The sequence below is a fragment of the Molossus molossus genome, unplaced genomic scaffold (genome assembly GCF_014108415.1).
Source record: "Molossus molossus isolate mMolMol1 unplaced genomic scaffold, mMolMol1.p scaffold_m16_p_20, whole genome shotgun sequence".
Lineage (NCBI taxonomy): Eukaryota > Metazoa > Chordata > Mammalia > Chiroptera > Molossidae > Molossus > Molossus molossus.
This window is the reverse complement of record NW_023425356.1, coordinates 1,051,928-1,075,301: the sequence shown is the minus strand read 5'-3', so window position 1 is coordinate 1,075,301 and position 23,374 is coordinate 1,051,928. Positions and strand designations below refer to the sequence as shown.

Below are 23,374 nucleotides of genomic sequence, written 5' to 3'. Positions count from 1 at the left end.
TGAAACCAGGTGTCCCTTGTGCTTGGTGAGACATGGACTACGGATGGCCGCTTTTCCTTTAGGAAGCACAGATCAAGACAGTGGTTAGAAGCATTAGAATGTACATCAATTAAGAAGATTTAAAAAAAGACATAGTTCTCTGGTGCTTCGATTTAGTCAGAGGGAGATTGTGGGGGGAGAAACACGATTCTTACGACTTGTGTCCTGTGGGGAACTCCGGAAAGTCACTTCTGTGGCCTCAGTACATTTTATTGTAATAGGAGCTGTTCTTAATATACATGAACTTTAGCAGGGCTGGCCCTTTAAGAGAACAGGTGCTTTGAGTGGTGTGCATAACACACAGGAGAGGGTGGGAAGGTGTGCATGAACCTGACTTTGTAAGGAAGATGGGGACGGGGTCTGCAGCCAGCAGCCGGCTCTGTGGCCAGACCCTAAGTGTTCTGTCGTTTCAGAACTTATGGGGAAAGGGGCGACTCTGGCTTTCTTTAGTTGTAACATCAAATAACTCAAAACAGAGAAGTGTGAATTTAAATAAACCAGTGTCTCCCCTGCCTGATGAAGGAGCCAATGGGGTGGGACTCTTCACATGTGAGGTGTCTGGAGAGTTAATAATTTTTTACGGACAGGAAATAGACAACCTGCCGTCTGATCAAAACATTGGAGCTTTTACCCAGCTGGTGTGGCTCAGTGGTTGAGCGTCAACCCAGGCACCAAGAGGTCGCCAGTTCGACTCCTGGTCAGGGCACATGCCCAGGTTGTGGGCCCAGTCCCCAGTGGGGGGCAGCCAATCATGTTCTCTCTCATCGATGTTTCTGTCTCTCCCTCTCCCTTCCTCTCTCTCTCAAATCAATAAAGAAAAAAACATCTTAAAACCATTTGAAAAACAAAACAAAACATTGGAGCTTTTTAAACTGTGGTTATCTTTACGTCAGACATAATAGAAATACAAACACAAGAAGCAGCATCTTGCCCTCATGCAATTCCTGTCTACAGTAGTGACCCACCACATGCCGTTGGGTGTGAAGTTCCATCCCTGCAACAGTGGAAATGATTCCGATGTGATTAACCTGGGAGAGGGGCCTCTGAGGAATAGAAACTAGACGTTATTAACTTCGGTGTTGCCTAAGTCAATATGATAAAACCTCAGCTGGCTTTTTCTTGGGTGGCTCTTAAGTTTTATAGAAAACTACCTGGTATCATTGAATTAATGTAAAAGATATTGATTCCAGGGATAATCTGATTTCCAAGGTACGAGACCAGCTGGCTGTGGGCATCCTCTGTAATTGTCGGGGCGGCACATTTTGTGCCTCTTGTCTCCTTGGTACCCAGACCGTGCCTGGCACTCAGCGGGAACTCATGAGGAGTTAACGAAGGGGGTTCCTATCTCGCAGAATGTTGAGTCGCTATGAGACTCTGAGCCATCGCGAAGTACTCACTTGGGTTCTCCACGCTGCCTTCTCCTAGGCAGGAAAGGGGACCAGAACCCCTTCCCTGCCATTAATGTTGCCAAGGGTTTCTCATATGAGTGGATGAGTTAATAATGGGCCCCGAGCTGCCTTCTCGAAGGTTTCCGTGGGAAGTCCTCCCCTCACTTGTTCTGTTTCTTTCTGTCTGAATGCCGGCCATGTCGCCGGGATGCTGGCTGTTATTCCCACGTGTGGGCAGATGATTGACAGGATCTGCGTGAAGGTCCAGGATCACCTCAACTCCTTGCGGAACTGCGGGGGAGACGCTGTCCAGGAAGATTTGAAGTCGGCGGAGCGGCTCATGCGGGACGCCAAGAACTCCAAGACGGTGAGTTCCAGCCGGGCCACGTGGCGCCTGATGGAAGCCAGCTCCAGCCTTCCTTCCTGCTCAATTCCAAGGTCGCTGACAAGTGCCGGAGGTCACGGAATTTATCTCTGCCTCCTCTCTGGACCCGTGGGGGTGCAGAGGCCAATGTGACGGACAGAGGAAGCCATTGGATCCTGAATGGTGGACAGGCAGTTGTAGTCTAGATGAGTCACAATTCACGTAACTTTCTTCCGCTTGCTGGCCCAGGCCAGGCGCCCCTCTGCCTGCTCCCCAGGAGGCCTCTCTCCAGGGAGAATTTGGTCCCCAGAGTGTGACCTGGTCCTGGCTCTGCTGTTGGTGTCACATGCACAGTGGCTGTTCTGCATGGGGGAGCCCTGGGGCTCAGGTCTGCTTATGCCCCACATGAGTGCATCAGGGACTGTACTGTCCCTGTGGTTTTCAAACTGGACCTCAGTTTACTAATCTGTGCACAGGGCCTTGGATCAAACATTACCACTCCTGATATTTCTGTCCCCTTTTTAGTAACTCTGCAAGGACTTTAGTGTTTATGTAAATGTTATTTAACTATGGACAGGTTCTTTTATTTTTCTTACAGTTGTTACCGAATTTATACCACGTTGGCAGTGCGTCTTGGGCGGGAGCCAGTGGCTTGTCCAGCCCGATTCAGGACACGCTGGAGTCGATGGCCGGGGAGGTCACCAGAGTTGTGGATGAACAGCTAAAGGTTTGTGTGTCCTGTTACTTTGGAAAATGCATTGTCACGACATAGCCCCCTGTGATTTTACAGGTTTGTGCGTGGTCCCCTGGCCACACATGTACACAGGGGTAGAAATGACGGCTGTGCCTTTTCCAGCCTTGGATACATTTTGGAATGACTTCTCATATGATGACATCAAGAAAACCTATCAAGTTCCATTTCGTTTTTGATGGTAAATCTCTAAATGAACTTGGCCTGTGACGGGTTGTCCCTGAAAAGAGAGTGATCAACGTCTGGTGTGTGGCAGGGAACAGAGTCTGCTTTTGGAAAACATGTCTTCTGTGGTTTCCTGTGATGGGGGCGGCAGGCTGACAGGCGAAGCTCCGAGTACCGGGGAGGAGCCCTGAGAGACCGACCGGGGGGCTCAGGCAGTCACGGGGTACCCACTGTGGCAGAGACTTGGCTGTAGGTTCCCTGGCTGAAAAAAGTCCCTGCTATACCAGCAAAAGCTAAAGTGATGGATTAGTTTATAAATGTAAATTTTATTATAGTGATTTTTTTTTTTAAAAGGGACCCACAGGCCTGGATATGTGTCCTGGGTTTGCTGCTAGCTGTTAGCTCCCTGGCTTGGGGGGACGGCCGGGTCTCCTTGCGCCCCCTTGTGCTGGTGGTCGTGGTCCCTCGAGAATCTGGGTTCCCCCAGCTTTCACACGGGATCACCCTGCATGATGATCTGCGGTAGATATTTTGAATATTGGATGAGAATAATTTCAAGCAGTTCTTTGGACCATCTTTGAAAAAATATTTCTTCAGAAAAGCAAAAGAAATGGCCGATGAACCGCCTTCTCAGCAAACTCCCTGGAGGAGAAAGTAGTCTGGAGACGTTCCTTCTTCGAGAAGATGCTGTGTTCTCTGGACTGGCCAGGTTTAGGTGTTTTAAACATTTTGTTTAATCCTCACACGAGGATATTTTTCCATTTATCTTCAGACAGAATGGGAGAGAGGGATGGAGAGAGAGAAACATTGATGTGAGAGAGACACATGGACTGGTTGCCTCCTGCAGGACCCCCACCAGGGCCAGGGACGAACCGCAACGGAGGTATTGAACCCGAGACTCCTTGGTCCACAGGCTGACACTCTAACCGCTGACGCAAACCAGCCAGGGCTGGTTTAGGTATTTTAAAATGACCCCCACACCAGTTTTTCCTTTGTTTGGTACAAACATTTAAGTGATAGATGAATAAGTGAGACTTGAAAATTTTAACATAAAACAAAGATTCATTTTTCCCCCTCTGGACTTAAATTTTGAGAGCGCTTGGCCTTGGAAAGTCTTGATGTCCTTCAGGACTCCAGTCTCAGGTGCGGAGGAGGTGTGGCTGCTGGCTGCGGACGGCCTCAGCACGTGTTCTCCTGGCCTGGCCCGAGGGCCCAGGTTCCCTCCCTGCACTTCGGGTTTTCCAAAGCAGATGAAGATTCCAGAGCTCTGGTGTGGACGTGTATTTCCTGAAGGCGCCAGGATGGCTGCTCAGGGTCTGATTCAATTTATTTGATTAAAATACAACAACGACGATGCCCGGTTTGTGCTCTGAGGTTAGAAAGGAAACACACGTGGAGCACGAGGAGGGGCCGACGTGGGAAGGAGCGAGTGGACGCAGCTGCTCCTGGTTTTGTTCTGGGAAAGGTCAGCCTTAGACCCGAGTTGTCCAGAGTGTTCCTTATGAGCCAGCCACACGGGCTCATTTAAATATAAATTGATTAACGTGGACTAAAACCTAAATTTCAGCTTCTCAGTTACTCTGGCCACATTTGCAGTGCTCGGCGGCCCGTGTGGCCAGGGGACAGCACAGATGGTCCGTTGTCCCGCAGTTCTGTGGACCGGGCCATCCTGGTCATGGGCTGACGTTTGCAGGTGAAATGTCTAGTGTTCCTGAGCAGAGGCCCCCACCCAGGAGCCGGGAGGGCGTTAGGGAGTGCCTAGGGTTACTTCAGGCCGTCCCAGCGGCTGCCACAGGCAGGTGACAGTGACCCTGCAATGCTAGGTTTAGTGTCATCTGTGACGACCCCACTTTGTCGTATGCTGGATGCTGTGCTGAACACATCACGTATGTGCTGTCTACAGTAGTCCCAGGAGGGCCCTGGCAGGTGTGGGTCAGCGGTTAGAGCATTGGCCTGCAGACCGAAGGGTCGCTGGTTTGATTCCGGTCGAGGGCATGTACCTGGGTCGCAGGTTCAGTCCCCACCAGCCCTGGTTGGGGTCGTGCAGGAGGTAGTCAGTACCTGTGTCTCTCACTTTCTCTCTCTCCCTCCTACTCTGTCTCTAAAAAAAAGAAAAAAATCCCAGGAGGCAAGAACTTTTTTATTTGCCATTTTATAGGTGAAGAAAGTAAACTGAGGTGAGTCGCTACCCCAGTGTCACTTGGTGAGGGTTCAAACTTAGGTCTGACACAAACACTGGCATCCTCCCCACACTCACCTGCCACCTGGTCCGTCTCAGGCCAGTCGCAAATTTCCTTCGCTGGGAATGGTCCTCGCGGGCCCCACCCACTCACCGTTGGACGCACACTGTGTGTGGAGACGTTTCAGACCCTGATGTGCCTGTGTGGGAGTGTGCTTGGATTGCCGTCATTAACCTGGTTTACACAGAGCCCATCGATGTCTTGTCTGTTCATGTACTTCTTGTTGTCATGACAGTGACCGTTGTCCCTGGCACAGAAACTTTTCTTTGTAAAGAAAAAAGCCTGTGACCCCGTCCCCGTGGATGGTGCCCCTGCCTGTCGCCCTGGCCCCTCACTGTGCTGCATTGCAGGCACTGCTGGAGTCCATGGTGGACGCGGCCGAGAGTCTGTGCCCCAACGTGATGAAGAAAGCCCACATCCGGCAGGACCTGATTCATGCCAGCGCCGAGAAGATGTCCATCCCGCGGACCTTTGTGAAGAACGTGCTGCTGGAGCAGTCGGGGGTGGACATCCTGAACAAAATCAGGTAGTTTGGCGCGAGTACCAGTGTCCCCGCGTTGTGTGTGTGGCGTGTCCGAAGGTGGGGATTCCACACGGACAGCTGTGCCCCGGCACCGGTTCAGACCACTCCAGAAGCAGACAGCCTCAGGGGCTGTGTCCCTGGAGAGCACACAGCGCTCTGCTCTTTCCTGGTGTTTATTTCCAATAGCGGCGTGTTTCTCATCTCCTTGCTCTACTGCCAAAGCTTGTCGTTTGCTGTCATAAATCACCCTTGAGCACTGGGATCCGTCTGCTGTCGCCCACTGAACCATCGGGGGCGTGTGCACAGGCTGTGAAGGCAGAGGCCCCTGTGACATCCCTGCTGTCCCACCGGCTTCCGTGGGCGGCTCTGTGAGGTGGTGCATGCTGATGGTGCTTTTGGGGGGAGGGGGTTCATGTAGATTTCTGCTTCATGAAGTGTGAAAATGTGCCAAGATAGAAATATTTAGAAGGTGTGATCAGCAATAGACTTTCCTGGATGTTTGCGCTGAGCCCTGAGCTGATGATCGCCTGCCTGTGGGAACAGACGTGGGGACCGCGGACTAGGAGCCCACGTCAGCAACATATCCAAGTTCCCACTTGACCGTTTCTGAATCACGATAAGAATATTTAGAAGTGGCGCAAATACAGCTCTCATCCGAAAAGGTGGGAGTTGTGCTAACACACAATGTTAAATGACAGCCTGCAAGAAAAATGAGAGTAAAACACAAAAGAAGCCCAAAATTATGTTACGCATTCTAGAACTGCAAGGCCGGCAGGCTGGGTCTGGGGCTCAGAGGGCGGGGGGATTCTGCACTGACCGCTCAGCCCTGGTCTGGGTGGCCGTCTTCTCCGTGTGTTTAGAGAAAGAGATGTTAGCACCCACTTAGCTGCGCTGTAAGACAATTGAGAGGTCTTGAGAAATTTGACACAGACTTTGACAGGGTGTATAGGAACCCGCAGACTAGAGAGTTTATGAATTTAGCACTTACGAGGTGTGTGTACATGTTTCTATAACCTGTAGTTTCAGATGTTTTATTGAAGTCCCATAAGCATTCAGGAGGAGAAGTATACTGGCCACCATTCTTTGTGTTTTTTTTTATCCTCACCCAAGGACATTTTTGCATCTTTTGTTCAGATGGAGTGGGAGGGAGAGAGAGATAGAGAGAGAGGGAGAGAAACATCGACGTGAAAGGGACCATCAAGAGGCTGTCACCCACACAACCCAAACAGGGCCGGGGATAAACATGCTCTTAGTGGGAACTGAACCCAGGTCTCTCTGGACCGCAGGCCAACACTCTAACCGCTGAGCCAAACCGGCCAGGGCCGGCCACCATTCTTTCATGAGAGTGCATTGAACCAGCAACAGGTCATAATCTGATGGCTTCACTGGAATAGCAAGTTCTGTGAGACACGGTCACTTCTCTAGAAAACGGGCCAATTCTGAAAGACAGACAGTAGAATAGAAGTCCTGACATTAGTGACTTGATCAGATGTCACCAGCTCCTCCCTGGGTTTTTTATCATCTGTGCTGCTCAGTACCGACAGGATGCAAGCATCAACATGCACGCACATGCACACACATGCACGCACACATGCAGTACACATCCATGACATGCGTGCACTCACAGGTTCGTGTACATGGGTGCACATGCAGGTTAAGTTGATTATTCATCTCCTCTAAAATTGAGCAAACCAGAGTTTCAGTCAGAAAGCAAGTCCAGCACCCAGTAGCAAAATGATAGAGTAATGAGAGACATTAAATATTCAATTTAAAGCCCAGCAGGGCCTGGTCAGTATGGTTCAGTGGTTGAGTGTCGACTCATGCTAGTGCAGAGGTTGCTGGTTCGATTCCCAGCCAGGGCACATGCCCAGGTTGTGGGGGGCATGCAGGAGGTGGCCAATCGATGTTCTTTCTCATCGATGTTTCTATTTCCCTCTCCCTCTCCCTTCTTCTCTCTCTAAAACCAATAAAGAAAAAAAATACATATTTAGAGATCTATTTTGGTGCTATGATTTGAAACAGATAAACTATCCTCCTCATATCAGAGGGAGAGAGGGAGAAAAGGAGAAACTACTACCTCTAGTTTTATGAGAAAGTAAAATTCTCAAACATTGGAAATTTTAAAATGGTTAAACTTGGATTCTTAGGCCCCCAGGTGGGACCCAGGAATCTGTATTTTTTAATCTTTACCGGAGGACATTTTTGCATGAGTGGGAGGGAGAGGGGGAGAGTGAGAGGGACACATCTACTGGCCGCCACCCGCACAACCCCAACCGGGGCCAGAGCCAAACTGCAACAGAGATACGTGCCCTTAGTGGGAACTGAACCCAGGACTCTCTGGTCTGAGGGCCGACCCTCTAACTGCTGAGTAAAAATGGCCAGAGCTGTATTTTTATTTATTTATTTATTTTGTGCAGTTTTTTTTTTTTTTAATCAATTTATTTTTGTTACACATGTTTCTCCTTTTCCCCCTACTGATTCCCTCCTCCCCCTCCCTCCCCACCCTGTCCCCAGCTTTGCTGTCCATGTCCATTGTTCATGCATATATGCATGTAAGTTCTGTGGTTTACCTCTCCCCCACTACCCCCTCTCTAGGGATTGTCAGTCTGTACCCACTTCCATGTCTCTGGGACTACCCCATTCCTCAGACTGTTATGTTCATTATAGTCCACAAATAAGTGAGATCACATGATACTTGTCTTTCTCTGTTTGGCTTGTTTAGCTTAGGATGATACTTTCCAGGTCCTTCCATGTCATCTCAAAGGATAAGAGATCTTTATTTCTTACAGCTGCATAGTACTCCATTGTGTATATGGACCACTGCTTTTTTATCCATTCGTCTAATGATGGCCATTTGGGCTGTTTCCAGATCTTAGCTATTGTAAATAGTGCTGCTACAAACATGGGGGTACATATATTCTTTCTGATTGGTGTTTCAGGCTTCTTAGGCTATATTCTTAGAAGTGGGATAACTGAGTCAAATGGCAGTTCAATTTTTAATTTTTTGAGATAACACCATATTGTTTTCTGTAGTGGCTGCACCAGTCTGCATTCCTACCAGCAGTGTACTAGAGTCCCCTTTTCTCCACACCCTCGCCAACACTTGTTGTTTGATGATTTGTTGATGGCAGCCGTTCTGACGGGTGTGAGGTGATACCTCATTGTTGTTTTAATTTACATCTCTCTGATGATTAGTGATGTTGAGCATTTCTTCATATGTCTCTTAGTAATTTGTATGTCCTGTTTGGAGAGGTGTCTATTTAGTTCCTCTGCCCATTTTTAATTGGGTTCTTTGTCTTCCTTTTGTTGAGTTGTATAGTACTCTATATATACTAGAAATTAACCCCTTATCTGATATATCATTGGCAGTGATGCTCTCCCATACAGTGGGTAGTCTTTCCATTTTGAAGATTATATCTTTTGCTGCGCAGAAGCTTTTGAATTTGATGTAGTCCCATGTGTTCATTTTCTCCTTTGTTTCTGTGAATTATCAGTGAAAATTCTGCGTATGATGTCTGAAATTTTCTTGCCTACAGTTTCTTCTAGAGTTTTTATGGATTCATGAGTCACATTTAAGTCTTTTATCCATTTTGAGTTTATTCTTGTGTATGGTGTAAGTTGATGGTCTAGTTTCATTTTTTTGCATGTCGCTGTCCAATTTTCCCAACACCATTTATTAAAGAGGCTGTCTTTACTCCACTGTATGCTCTTGCCACTTTGTCAAATATTAATTGAGCATATTGCCTTCGGTCCATTTTTGGGTTCTCTGTTTTGTTCCACTGGTCTATGTGCCTGTTCTTGTGCCAGTACCAGGCTGTTTTGATTACAGTGGCTTTGTAGTATAACCTGACATCTGGTAGTGTGATCCTTCCAACTTTGTTTTTCTTTTTCAAGATTGCTGTGGCTATTCGAGGTCTTTTTTGGTTCCATATGCACTTTTGAAGTATTTGTTCTAGTTCTGTGAAGTATGTCATTGGTATTTTGATGGGGATTGTGTTGAATCTATAGATTGCTTTGGGTAATATGGACATTTCTTTTTTTTTTTGTTTTTTTTATCCTCACCCGAGGATATTTTTCCATTTTTTTGTACAGATAGAGTGGGAGGGAGAGAGAGGAAGGGAGAGAGAGAGAAACATCGACGTGAAGGGACACATCGAGTGGCTGCCACCCGCACAACCAACCAGGGCCGGGGACAAATTGCAACCGAAGTACGTGCCCTTAGCGGGAGCCGAACCCAGGTCTCTCCGGACCGCAGGCCGACGCTCTAACCGCTGAGCCAAACTGGCCAGGGCGTAATATGGACATTTCAATGATGTTGATTCTTCCAATCCATGAACAAGGTATGTGCTTCCACTTTTTTGTATCTTCCCTATTTCTTTTTTCAATGACCTGTAGTTTTCTGTGAATAGGTCCTTTATTTTTTTGGTTAAGTTTATTCCTAGGTATCTTAATTTTTTTGCTGCGATGGTAAATGGGATTTTTTTTAGTTTATCTTTCTGTAAGTTCAGCATTGGTGTATAAGAATGCCATCGATTTCTTGACGTTAATTTTGTATCCTGCTACTTTGCCAAATTCATTTGTTAAGTCTAGTAAATTTTTGATGGAGTCTTTGGGGTTTTCTATGTATAGTAACATGTCATCTGCGAATAATGATAGTTTCATTTCCTCCTTTCCAATTTTGATCCCTTTTTAATTTTTTCTTCACGTCTAATTGCTGTGGCTAAGACTTCCAGTACTATGTTAAATAAGAGTGGCGAAAGTGGGCATCCTTGTCTTGTTCCTGTTCTTAAGGGAAATGCTTTTAGTTTTTGCCCATTGAGTATGATGTTGGCTGTAGGTCTTTCATATATGGCCTTTATTATGTCGAGATATGATCCCTCTATTCCCATATTGCTGAGCGTTTTTATCAGAATTGGGTGCTGGATTTTGTCGAATGCCTCTTCAGCATCTATTGATATGATCATATGGTTTTTATCTTTCATTTTGTTTATGTGGTGTATCACATTTATTGATTTGGGAATATTGTACCAGCCTTGCATCCATGGGATGAATCCCACTTGGTCATGGTGAATAATTTTTTTGGTGTATTGCTGGATTTGATTTGCTAGTATTTTGTTCAGGATTTGGCATCTATGTTCATCAGGGATTTTGACCTGTAGTTTTCTTTCTTTGTAGTGTCTTTTTCTGGTTTTGGAATTAGAATTATGCTGGCCTCATAAAACGAGTTTGGAAATCTTCCTTCCTCTTGAATTTTTTGAAATAGTTTGAGGAGAATGGGTGTTAGTTCTTCTTTGGATGTTCGGTAAAATTCCCTTGTAAAGCCGTCCGGGCCTGGGCTTCTGTTTGCTGGCAGAGTCTTGATTACATCTTCAATTTTTTTTGTTGTTATTGGTCTGTTCAAGTTTTCTATCTCTTCCCAGTTCAGTTTTAAAAGATTATATGTTTCTAGAAATTTGTCCATTTCTCTTAGATTGTCGAAATTGTTGCCGTATAATTGTTCATAATATCTGTTAATGATCCTTTGTATTTCTGTGGTGTCAGTTATTTTTTCTCCTCTTTCATTTCTGATCCCGTGTATTTTAGGTTCTTTCTCGTTGTTTCTTGGTGAGTCTCGCTAAGGGTCCATCAATCTTGTTTATCTTTTCGAACAACCAGCTCTTTGTTTCATTATCCTTTGAATTGTTTTTTTGGTCTCCATGTCATTTATTTCTGCTCTGATCTTTACTATTTCCTTTCTTCTACTTGCTCTGGGGTTTTCTTTTTGTTTGCTTTCTAGTTCTTTAAGTTGTGAGGTTAGGTAGTCTATTAGAGATTTTTCTTACTTCTTGAGGTAGGCCTGTAGTGCTATGAACTTCCCTCTCCGAACGGCTTTCCCTGTATCCCATAGATTTTGTGTTGTTGTGTGTTCATTTTCATTGGTTTCCAGGAAGTTTTTAATTTCTTCCTTGATCTCCATGGTAACCCATTCATTGTTCAATAACATGCTATTTAGCCTCCATGTTTTCAAATGTCTTTGCACGTTCCTGTTGCAATTGATTTCTTGTTGCATGCCATTGCGATCTGAGAAGATGCTTGATATGATTTCAGTCTTCTTGAACTTGTAGAGACTGAGTTTGTGCCCTAACATGTGGTCTATCTTTGAGAATGTCCCATGTGCACTTGAGAAGAATGTGAATTCTGCAGTTTTGGGGTGTAATTCTCTGTAGATATCTATTAAATCCATTTGATCTAGAGTCTTTATTTAGAGTCTTTGTTTCCTTGTTAATTTTTTGTGTAGAAGATCTATCCAGTGATGTTAGTGGGGTGTTGAAGTCCCCTACTATGATTGTATTGCTATTGATTTCTCCTTTGAAGTCCTCCAGAAGATTTTTAATATATGTTGGTGTTCCTAAATTGGGTGCTGATATGTTTACCAAGGTTATATTTTCCTGTTGGATAGATCCTTTCAATATTATGTAGTGGCCGTTTTTTGTCTCTAGTTATGGCCTTCATTTTGAAATCTACTTTTTCAGATATGAGTATTGCTACCCCAGCTTTTTTTTGCTTTCCGTTTGCTTGAAAGATTTTTTTCATTCCTTCACTTTCAATTTATGTGAATCTTTTGTTGTGAGGTGGGTCTCCTGTAAACAACCTATATGTGAGTCATGCTTTCTTATCCAGTCAGCTATTCTGTGTCTTTTTATAGGAGCATTCAAACCATTCATATGTAAGGTGATAATTGATAATGTACTTATTTATTGCCGTTTTTGTTTAGTTTGGTTCTATTTTTCTTCCTATTTCTTCTACTAATTACAGCAGTCCTCTTAGCATATCTTGCAGTGCTGGTTTGGTGTTAATATATTCCCTTAGCCTTTTTTGTCTGGAAAGCTCTTTATTTGACCTACTTTGAATGATAGCCTTGCTGGAGAGAGTAGTGTTGGATTCAGATCCTTGTTTTTCATGACCTTGATTACTTCATGCCATTCCCTTCTGGCCTGTAGTGTTTCTGTTGAGAAGTCAGCTGAGAGCCTTATGGGGTTTCCTTTGTAGGTAACCTGTTGCTTATCTCTTGCTGCCTTTAGGATTCTCTCTTTGTCTTTAATTTGGGGTATTTTAATTACTATGTATTTTGGTGTGGACCTGTTTCGTGTCTTTAATTTGGGGCTCTCTGTGCTTCTTGAACTTGAATGCCTTCTTCCTTCACCAAGTTAGGAAAGTTTTCTGTTACCATTTATTCAAATATATTCTCTAACCCTTGCTCATTTTCTTCCTCTTCGGGGACTCCTGTGATATGAATGTTATTACGTTTCCCATTGTCCCATAGTTCTCTTAAGCTGTCTTCCTGTTTTTTAATTGTTTTTTCCTTTTGGTTTTCTGATTTGTTGATTTTTTCTACCCTGTCTTCTAATTCACTGATCCGGTCCTCAGCTTCCTCTACTCTGCTGGTTAGTCCTTCCAATGTGTTCTTAATTTCTGCTATGTCATTCTTCATTTCCACTTGGTTGGTTTTCAGTGTTTCTGTATCTTTACTCATGGTGCTGATGTCCTTACTGATGCTGTTGAGCTTCCTCAAGATCATGGCTCTGAACTCTACCTCTGATAATTTGCTTAACTGCATTTCATTGATCTTATCTTCAATAGAGTTCGCTTGTTCTTTCATTTGGGATTTGTTTCTTTGTTTCACCATTTTGGCTATCTCAGTGGGTTTTGGAGCCTGCCAAATTTTCCTGTGGGTGTTGGTGTTCTGCTGTTTGTGGCTCCCTGTACTGGGTTTGTATGAGCCTGGCTGCGTCCACGTTAAACACCACTGTCAATTCTTACTTTCCTGGGTAGATTTGCAAGCCCAGGAAGCATTCAGTTATCCTCTAACTTTTTCCTGGTGGCTAGTAGTCTCAGTTACTCAGTGCCTTGGAATGTAGCCCTGGTGTTGTGCATAAAAGAATTTCCAGAGGGTGGGATAGATGCTGGTTGTTAACGAGCCTCAATTTGCATTTCTTGGCCTCACCTGGGAAAGGCTGAATCTTTGGGGGGGGGGGCCTGCTACTTTTCCCCACAGCTCTGGGAAGGAGCACACTGGCCACTGTCCTTTGTGGCCACAAATCAGCAAAAACTCTGAATGCCCTCCAAATCCCAGGTGTCCCCACAGAGTTCCAGCCCAGTCTGCCCTCCCTCTGCCGTAGTCCCCACGTGAGTGGCTGTGGCTGTTTTAGCACTCTGTCTAGGCTCTCTGCACTGTGGAGTGGGCTTGGTCTTTATTCCCCAACGGCACTGCTCACAGTAAGACTGCTGCTGTCCATGGGCTCCCAGCCCGCACCCTCTCGTGTCTCCGCAGATTCTACCAGTGGCCCTGGTTATATGGTCCTGTCCTGCTGCTTTTCTGTTGCTTTTTTTCGAGGATTTATCTTTATTTTAGTTTAATTTCCGTTTGGTCTTGGGAGATCGTCTGCGTAGCTTCTGTTCAATCCACCTCCATTTTCATATCCTCTAGGCCTATCTTTCGTGTAGCTGGTTCACACAGACCTTTCTGGTACCCCCATACCCTGCAGGTCCTGTGGGTAACTGGATGGCACAGTCCCTTTGGGGACCTATGTCTATGCCTATGTAAAAGGCTACTGGGTTGCACAGGCCTCTCTGGTGCTTCAGCACCCCGCAGGTCCCACGGGTAACTGGATGTCACAGTCCCTGCTGGGTCGCACAGGCCTCTCTGGTGCCCCCGGGTGCATCTTGCAGTTCCCATGGGTGGGCAGCTGGATTACACCAGTCTCTCTGGGGTCTGGCTTCCTACCGCTCTTGTGGGCCGCTGAGTGGCACAGGCTTCTGTGGAACCCCAGGTCCCGCCACTGGTGGCTGGGGAGTGCTGCTACCCCGTTGGGCTCAACTCCTGCTCAGCCTTTGCTGTAGTTTTTGGGGATGGGTCTCAGCTGCTGGTCTGTGCTTCTGTTGCTTGGGGATGGATCTGCTCACCAGCCTCTGTTGCTGGTGGTATATCTCTACTGTGATCGGGCTGCTACTATGGGGGATGGTGCTGGGCTCCCGGCTGTCTGCGGATTCCGTGACCAGCGCCTTGGGAGCTCCACTGCTGTGCACTGGTCTGTGTTGACACAGAGTGTCCACTGGTCCGATGGTGCCAGGTGTGCTGGTGGGCTCAGGTTGTTGGGCCCTAGCTGCTCGCACTGCCTCCTCCCAGGAAAGCCCCGGGATCTTACAAAATGGTGGGACCTCCCTGCAGAGCAGGGAAAAGCGCCCTGAAGCTCACCACATAGCCGGCTGCTCTGTCCACAGCACAGGGACCTTCTGCTCCGCGGCTGTGCACTGCCCACCTTCACATACACTCACACTCTCTCACACACTCACACTCCCTCTGGTCTTGCCTGCTGCCATTTTTCTGCAAGGCTGTATTTTTAATAAGAGACCTGGGTGAATCTTTTCAGTGGACACCTTTGTGGAATAATAACGTATTAGGTAAACCAAATAGCCGAGACCTCATTTGACAGGCAGACATTAAAGAAACACCCCTTTGGCCCTGGCCGGTTTGGCTCAGCAGTTGGAGCAGCCTGCGGTCCAGAGAGACCCGGGTTCGGTTCCTGCTAAGGGCACGTACCTCGGTTGCAGTTTGTCCCCAGCCCTGGTTGGTCGTGCGGGTGGCAGCCACTCGATGTGTCCCTTTCACGTCAATGTTTCTCTCTTCCTCTCGCTCCCTCCCACTCTATCTGAACAAAAAATGAAAAAATGTCCTCGGGTGAGGATAAAAGAAAAAATTAACACCCCTTTATCTTCAGCCCAGGGAAACTTTTAACGTTGACATTGACGAGTTAGTGCTTCTGTAACTCCCTGTCCTGCTCCAGAACCCTTCCTGGGCAGAGAACCCTCAGTGCAAATCATTGCCTTGTCGTAGGAAGTGTTTCCTGCTATGCAAATATCCTTTTTATTTTAGTTTTACAATGAAAGAGTATCATTTTCATAATTCTGTTCCCTACTCTGAAAATCTAAAAATTGTCGACTTTAAAAGCTGATTAAACTCATGAGGCAATGCTGGGACGTGGGAATCATTCTCTCCTGCATGCGGCCCTGTAACGCGTGCTGCATGCATGTGCCTGTGCGCATTTACATGGGCTTTTCAGACTGGAGACACGCATGGCGTCTGAATTCTGGGGTGGCAAAGAGCTCACAAAATACCAGCTCTCTGACCGAACCCTGAGGGGCCGAGTTGTTGATTAGTGAAGTGACTGCCAGCCACTCTACTGTATGGACCCCCTTTTTTTTTTTAATCCTCACTCGAGGACACTTTTCCATTCTTTGTTCAGGTAGAGTGGGAGGGAGAGAGAGGAAGAGAGAGAGAGAGAAACATCGATGTGAAAGGGACACATCGAGTGGCCGCCACCCGCCACCCGCACGACCAACCAGGGCCAGGGACAAACTGCAACCGAGGTACATGCTTTTAGCGGGAACCGAACCCGGGTCTCTCCGGACTGCAGGCCGATGCTCTAACCGCTGAGCCAAACCGGTCAGGGCTCTCTGGGCCCCTTTTTAAGGCCAAGCAAGAGACACTAAAGCTGAACATTTTGGTAATATTTGTTCATAAAAGGCAGGACAACTGTAACTGTGCCCAGTCAGGAGAGTCAGGGCTGCACCGGTGGCGTAGGCACTGTGGCTTGCGAGAGGTTTCTGGAAGACGTGCGTGCGTCTGTCATAGCCTAGTCTGGACTGTCGACTGGCTTTCTTCGTCCACTCCAGCCCAGTTCGCTGTCGTTCCTGTCAATGGACGAATTGTTCCTGACCAGAAGTCCTCCTGGTTCCCATGACGTTGGTCTCACCCAGACGTTCTCATTTCTACCTCTGCATCTTGAATTCAGAGGCAGGTTGAAGCTGGTCGAGAAAGTCTATTACCTGTGTGTTTATGGCCACGTGTAAGGCTTATTTTTGGACATCCTCAGCTCTGTTCACGCATTCTATGTTCCCTTCACAAAGATAGGACCAGTCACAATGGACCTCATCAACATAGCGTCAAGGGTGGGTGATTTTTTTCCCCAAAAATCAAGTTAAAATGCTGTTCTGCTCTTTGGATTTTTCTGCAGTGAAGTGAAACTGACAGTGGCCTCCTTCCTGTCCGACCGCATCGTGGATGAAGTGCTGGACGCGCTTTCTCACTGCCATCACCGACTGGTGAGTGCTGCCGTGCGGGGCCGCCCGGCTCTGCCCGCTGCCCGCCAGCGGCCGCAGTGAGCAGCGGGCCCTCTTCCACGCCCTGTGCCTTTGCAGCTCCTCAGGCTGGGCCCCAGCCCCTCCTTCCTCTTCTGTGTCCCTTCCAGCTGCTCCAAGCGTGTCGGACACTTGGGGGCAGTTCAGGGAGAGCAGAAGCCCGGCGCCCAGAGATCTTGCCCATTTGTGTATGATGCAGGCCAGAGCAGTGGGAGGAGACAATGTGGAGACAGATCTAAAATTAAGATTTTTATTTTTTTAATCCTCACCCGGGGATACTTTTTCCATTTATCATTCGATAGAGAGCGAGGGAGAGAAAGGGTGGGAGAGAAACCTCAATGTGGGAGACATATCGACTGGTTGCCTCCTGCATGACCCACCCAGGGCCGGCGATGAACCACAACCGAGGCATGTGCCCTTGACCAGAATCGAGCTCAAGCCATTGGTCCGCAAGCTGACGCGCTAACTGCTGAGCCATACCGGCCAGGGCAAATCAAGATTTTTATTTTAGACTGTTTAATTTATCTGGCTCATTTTGTTAGTTTCTGATATGGCCATTTGAGAGCGGACCATCCCCGAAAGCAGGGAAATGAAATGTTTGGAGTCCAAAGAAAATGCAAGCGGAAAGGGACTGGGCTGGGGCTGACAGCGGCCGAGTGCTCCTGCAGCCCCTGGTGACAGAGTGCAGGGTGATCTCTCTTCTAGAGACAGTTCTGTGCCGGGCCGGGACCCCGCTTTCAGGATCTAGTAGAGAAAAGGTATTCAGCCACCTCGTGCTTCTCGACTTCGGCACAGAGGAAGGTTGTGTCTCACACATACCAGTGAGCTGATGCGGTAGCAACCTCCTGAGAAGTCAGGACGTTTGCTACAGAGAAAACTGTCAGATCGACATCGGATTGTTGGCTGATGCTGGAGAGCAAGCAGGTTGGGGGCAGCGACAGCTTCTTCCCACAGGCGCACACGGGGGCCCTGCCGAGATCGTTACGGAAAATATACGAGGCTGCCCTCTGGGATCTGGGAGAGAAGGCAGACCCCCAGCTTGCTCCTCAAAGGGCTGCTGTGGGTGGAGCTGGCCCCCGGTGGGCGGGGCTGGCCGTGAGCTCGGCAGCCAGGGGCCTGGACAAACCTCTGGAGCAATTTGACCTATGCACACAGCTCTTGTGTTGCTGATTTCTTAGTTTGTTGTGTTCTACCAACACATTGGTGTGTGCAAACTGGACGTGTAAAAAACCGGCCCATCAGCACAGAATGCAAGGATCACACATTTCTAGTTCGTGGCACCATGAAGAGGTATGTCACTATTCAGAGCTCCGGAAAAAAAGCAGAAACAAAATCCATGGCTCCTCCTTTGCGGAAAAGAGCATCAACAGCACAGCTCGTGGGGCTGCTGTTGCCCGCTGGCCACCGGGGCGGGGCGCTGTGTCTGCGTGTACCCGAGGACTGCACTGAAGTCTGGAATCACACACTTTTCTGCCTTTGTCCTTCTTGAAGAATTAATTACTCCGAAAGTATTGACTTTCTTTTGCATTTTACAAAGAAAGTGGCTTCTCTGTGAAAAAGGTGGTCATGCCTCCTGGTGGATATAATTTTGTGACTGCATTTAAGATAAAAAATTGAGTAAATCATGCCCGGCCGGTGTGGCTCGGTGGGTGGGCATCGACCCCTGCACCAAGAGGTCATGGGTTCGATTCCTGGTCAGGGCACATGCCCAGGTTGTGGGCCAGATCCCCAGTGGGGGGCATGCAGGAGGCAGCCTGTCGATGTTCTCTCTCATCGATGTTTCTCTCTCTCTCCCCCTCTCCTTTCCTCTCTCTCTAAAATCAATAAAGAAAAATGTATATATAAAAAAATAAAAAATAAAAAGTTGAGAAATCACACCAGCTTCAGGGAGAGGGACCTTATTCGGAAACAGAAACACATGCCTACTTTGTGCCTAGTTGCATCAACAAGGCAAAGATTGTGTTTTTCAAAAAATAGAGTCTCAAAAGACATTTTTTTAAAAAGGAGGTTTTGTCTTTTCTTCAGCTCCCACAATGCCCTCCAACGAAAGATAATAAGAGGGGCGAGTCAGAGTGAGCGTAAGAAGGGTCATGAACCACATGCAGACGTGGCCCTTCAGGGCCATCTTTCCGCTGCCATTCCTGGGTCTGGGGTCAATGTGTCCTGTGTTGACTCTCTAGACCGACCACTTCAGCGGACGGGGCAGGCCCCTCGCGCCCCCCGAGGCCGTGGACGCAGAGCCCGCCGGCGGGAAGTTTGCGCAGCGCCCAGCGCTGGTGGTAGAGGAGCTCTCGGAGATGGAGCGGCTGGAGGACCTGGACACGTGTGTGGTAAGACAGGTGCTCCGGCCATGTGCTCCCGGCCCCTGGGCTCTGCTGTCGGTCTTCGTCAGTCTCAACGTACCAACCAGACCACATAGCGCCTCCCCCGGGACGATTCTTGCAGAAATGTATTCTGTACAGAGGCTGTAAGTGGAGTTAATGATACTTGAGCTTCAGGTCCCAGTGAAGGCTGCCGTCAACCTTTCTATTTGTAATTGTGTAAAACTCTCTTAAAGGGAACCCAGCACCCTCATCCCACAGAAAACCCGGGAGAGCGCCAGTGAGCGTCACCCGCCCTGGGGCCCAGTGGAGAATTCCTGAAGAATCAGGACAAGGTGACAGTGTATAAGGGTCGTTTTTGAAGGACTAGTTCTCTAAATAAAGAAGCCATCAAAAACATGTGAGGAAGGACATGTTCCCAAATAAAATATGTGTGGTGACCATCTCTTTCTTGGTCCCGTAGTTTTTCTCTCTGCTCCCTTCCTGTCTCCCATGGCTCCCTGGACCTGGAATCCGTCCCTTTTCCGTGCTCACGTCTCTGTGAAGGGTCACTGGTTGTCATCATCCAAGCCAAGGTGTGAGGACGTAGTCAGAGGAAGAAATTATTTATTTGAATGTCAGAGTTGCCTTCATGGGAATGGAAACAATAATCCATATGATTGATTTTTTTAAAAGACATTGTTCTCTTGGTCGACACCTGTTAAACTTGGGTTCGGACCGGGTTAGGGCTGGTGTGACCGACCGACCAGGTGAGGGCTGGTGTGACTGGCCAGGTGAGGGGACCGAGGCACAGAGAACTTAAGTAGCTTGTGCCAGGTCACCTGTATGCAGGCACCTTGGTATACTCAGCTGGAATCACTGCCCGGATGTCCCTTCTGGTGCATTGCTCACAATCAGAATGAAATTTTGAGTTAGATTTCGTTAGACTTCCTTGCTTTATGTAACACATCTCCTTACGAACACCAGATAAGTGATTGTGTGAACAGAAACACAGAGACAGCTGTGTGTTGTCCAGTCAGGACGTAAGCCTGTGCTGTTTTTAAACGTTGTGGGAACAACTGTGTCAAAAATGTGGAATGTCCAGCCCTGGCCGGTTTGGCTCAGCGGTTGCAGCATTGGCCTGTGGACCAGAGACTCCCCAGTTCGATTCCTGCTAGGGGCACATGCCCCCCCCCCAAAAATGTGGCAGGTCCAGTTGTTGTCCAGTCGTTTGAAGTGAGTTTGCCCACCTGGGAGGCCCATGCCTCTCTGTGTGTTATTTTGTGGGTGACAGGTTAACTAGCCTTCCTGTATGCATCTTATCACCTGAACACGTGCCTGTGTCACACCTAATGTGTTCCCCTCGGACCCTCACCGTCTGCAGACCAGCTTCCTCCCGCAGCAGGTGCTCCCAGGAAATCAGCGTTTCCAACCACCCTTCACGTGCGTTTGCCGTCAGCTGGGGGGATTGAAGGATGCAGACTTGTTATCTGCTGACTTATCATCTCTAAATAGTTCGTTGTCACTCTGCAGTTTAAAAAATTGTGGAAGCCCAGGGTGTAGATGGTGTGGTGCGTGGTGAGGAGACGTGTGCTCCTTCCTGGTGCCAGCCACGGCTGTGATCATTCTTCCTGCGTTGTAATGAGCGTCAGCCAGCGTGACTCAAAGACAGCTCTGCAGAGAAGCAGCCCCCTGCTGCTGTTTCCCAGGAAAAGAATTGCAAGGAGCTTGAATTACTACAGGATGCATCTCTCGGGGCCTTTCTCCAATGACAAAATAATTATTTCCCCTTAAATGTAGCCTCCGATTTCAGTGTATACTTTTTTTTTTCAAATCTTCACCCAAGGAGATTTTTTGCATTTATCTTCAGATAGAGTGGGAGGGAGAGAGGGGGGAAGAGAGAGAGAGAACCATCGTTGTGAGAGGGACACATTGAGTGGCTGCCATCCACACAACACATGACCCCAACCAGGCCGGGGACAAGCTGCAACTGAGGTCCGTGGCCTTAATGGGAACCGAACCCGGGACTCTCTGAACCGCAGGCTGACGCTCTAATCACTGAGCCAAACTGGCCAGGGCTCAGTGAATACTTTTTAAGTGTTTGAATGCCGATTAAAGTTCAGTAAACATTTGAGTCAAATGCTTTTTTTTTTTTTTTAAGAAATCACCTCTTTTTAAGTACCAACAGTTGCTAATTCAACTAATCTGTGAACGGTCATGCCATGTGCAGAACATCAAGTTGCTGTCTCATTCAGAATCAGTTGGGATGTCCTTGAGAGATGGGTGACCTCTTCGCCCACCTGTCCTGCCCTCGTCCCTCTGGGAAGATGTCAGTCAGTCAGTCGAACCGGTTCCCAGAGCACACAGAAAGGGTCCAGGACAAACCATCATGCTTTGTTCCATTGGAAAGGTGTCTGCTGTCATGGTTTTTCTTGTCGTAGGAACAGGTACCTGTCGTTTTAGGGGTTGTACCAGTGGAAGGGCTCCTCACCGTCACTTAAATGATCCTCACGTGAGTCACTGGGAGAGCCGGTGTTGTGTAGAATCAGCCTTTCAGAAGGACAAGGCACATCCAGACTGTCTGCGGGGTGACCAGAGCTGTCATCTCCCTTGTTTGCATCTGTGGTCAGGGCATATGTCTTAACACAGGGCAGAAATCTGCATTTCACGACATGCAAGAATATTTGGAAATGTATTTTAAGTTTTTCTCTTTTAATTCAGCAGGGCTGTTTCCAATTTAATGTAATGGATCATAAAATAAGGTATATTTGAAGGAAGGTACCTAGTAAAGTATGAAATTTGAAGTCTGGAGATGGTGACCTTCTGATAAGTCATGTTGATGATAACGGCGATGGTGCTGGTGTTTATGGGGCCTCCTCGAACAGGCCCAGCTGTTTCCACTCAAACTGGGGAGCCGTAGATACGTTTTCAGAATATTAAGAGGCCCTCACAGTGGTTAGTGATGACCCACATTATTTAATATGGGAGATATAGTATGAAATGCAAACTCCCTCTAAGGAGCAGGTGTCTGAGGTGGGTGGGTCACCCTGGCAGGGCCTGGCTCCCCAATCCTTTCCTGAAAGATTTCGAGGACGGAGGAGAGTCACAGCTACCTTACCTAGAGTGCAACAGGAGCACAGAATAACGGAAAAGGCCCCGAAAAGACGCTCCCCCATGGAGATGCCACCCCCACTGACTGGGCCAGCCCCGGCCAGGACAGAGCCTGCGTCATCGCTGTCCACTGGCTATCTCCATCCCCCACCTGGGGTCGGCCGGTGACATTTTTTCCCCAGTGAACTTAGTGCTTTATTTTCATTCTCCGTAGAATTCTGATTTTGTAATAATGAATATAGTCTGACATATACCATTGAAGCAAAACTTGCACTTGACGGAAGATCAGCCAGGATATAACTAGTGCATTTAGAAAATACATCATTATCCCACAACCAACGAATCTCACACAGTAACCTTGACACCCCCGAGGGGACCCTTCTGTACACACTGGGAAGAAGTAACAGCTGTGGGAGGCTCTGCAATTCGAGCTGTCATCGTGCCATGAAAAGCCTCGGCGAACCCGGTCTGGGCCTCACCCGCCTCCACGCTTTGCGCCCAGGCCGCTGTGCCGCTCCAGTCGCGTGAGCGGCGTCCCCCTCCTGTAACGCTGGTGCTGCTCCCTGTTCCACTCATCTCTTTTCCCTTTCTTTTCGCTGCATGGAGACCCTCTGCTGTACAAGTGTAAGTATCTGGGCGGCCCTGCTGCTTCTAGCCCCCCAGTTCCGCTGCTGTGTCTGCTCACTTCTGCGCTACTGCTCGCCCGTCTGTGGCCCTGCCTGGCTGTCTCCCAGGACGCTGCCCTGTCCTCGCCCGTCTGTGGCCCTGCCTGGCTGTCTCCCAGGACGCTGCCCTGTCCTCGCCTGTCTGTGGCCCTGCCTGGCTGTCTCCCAGGACGCTGCCCTGTCCTCGCCCGTCTGTGGCCCTGCCTGGCTGTCTCCCAGGCCGCTGCCCTGTCCTCGCCCGTCTGTGGCCCTGCAGTTATAGGCAAGACCGGGTTTCACAAGGCGGTTCAGCGGGCGGACCGGCAACGACTGTCCCTCCAGCCTGTGCTGAAAGGCCATGGGGGGCTGGTGCAGAGGGTGCACACGTTCAGGCGGGAAACAGTCCTTGCTGTGTTCTCCTGGGAAAAGACGTGCTCGCTCACACTCCCCACTCTGTGGACTTGTTTCCAGGTCCTGCCAATCGGCACCACCAATCACTTCTTGCATTATACGAATTTTACTAATCTGCTTGTAACTGCTTGGTTTGTATTTTTTTAACTGCCTTTTTGTTTTGTTTTGTTTTGTTCTGTTAAGCTCAGGGAGAGGAAAGCAGTCAGGGGTTCTCGAGCGTGGGGCGCGAGGGCTGTTTGTTATTCTTCATGCAAACTTGG

General features: G+C 48.1%; 1 protein-coding gene across 1 annotated transcript in view; it reads left to right on the top strand.

Annotated features, from left to right (window-relative positions):
- The window catches only part of CARMIL1 (capping protein regulator and myosin 1 linker 1), a 158,488-nt gene that overhangs the window by 114,320 nt on the left and 20,794 nt on the right, over window positions 1–23,374 (top strand). Inside the window, exons 25-29 of the mRNA XM_036273498.1 lie at window positions 1,666–1,794; window positions 2,390–2,518; window positions 5,298–5,473; window positions 16,525–16,612; window positions 18,829–18,978. Coding sequence (XP_036129391.1) covers window positions 1,666–1,794; window positions 2,390–2,518; window positions 5,298–5,473; window positions 16,525–16,612; window positions 18,829–18,978 — 672 coding nt within the window. The remainder of the gene's footprint in view (window positions 1–1,665; window positions 1,795–2,389; window positions 2,519–5,297; window positions 5,474–16,524; window positions 16,613–18,828; window positions 18,979–23,374) is intronic.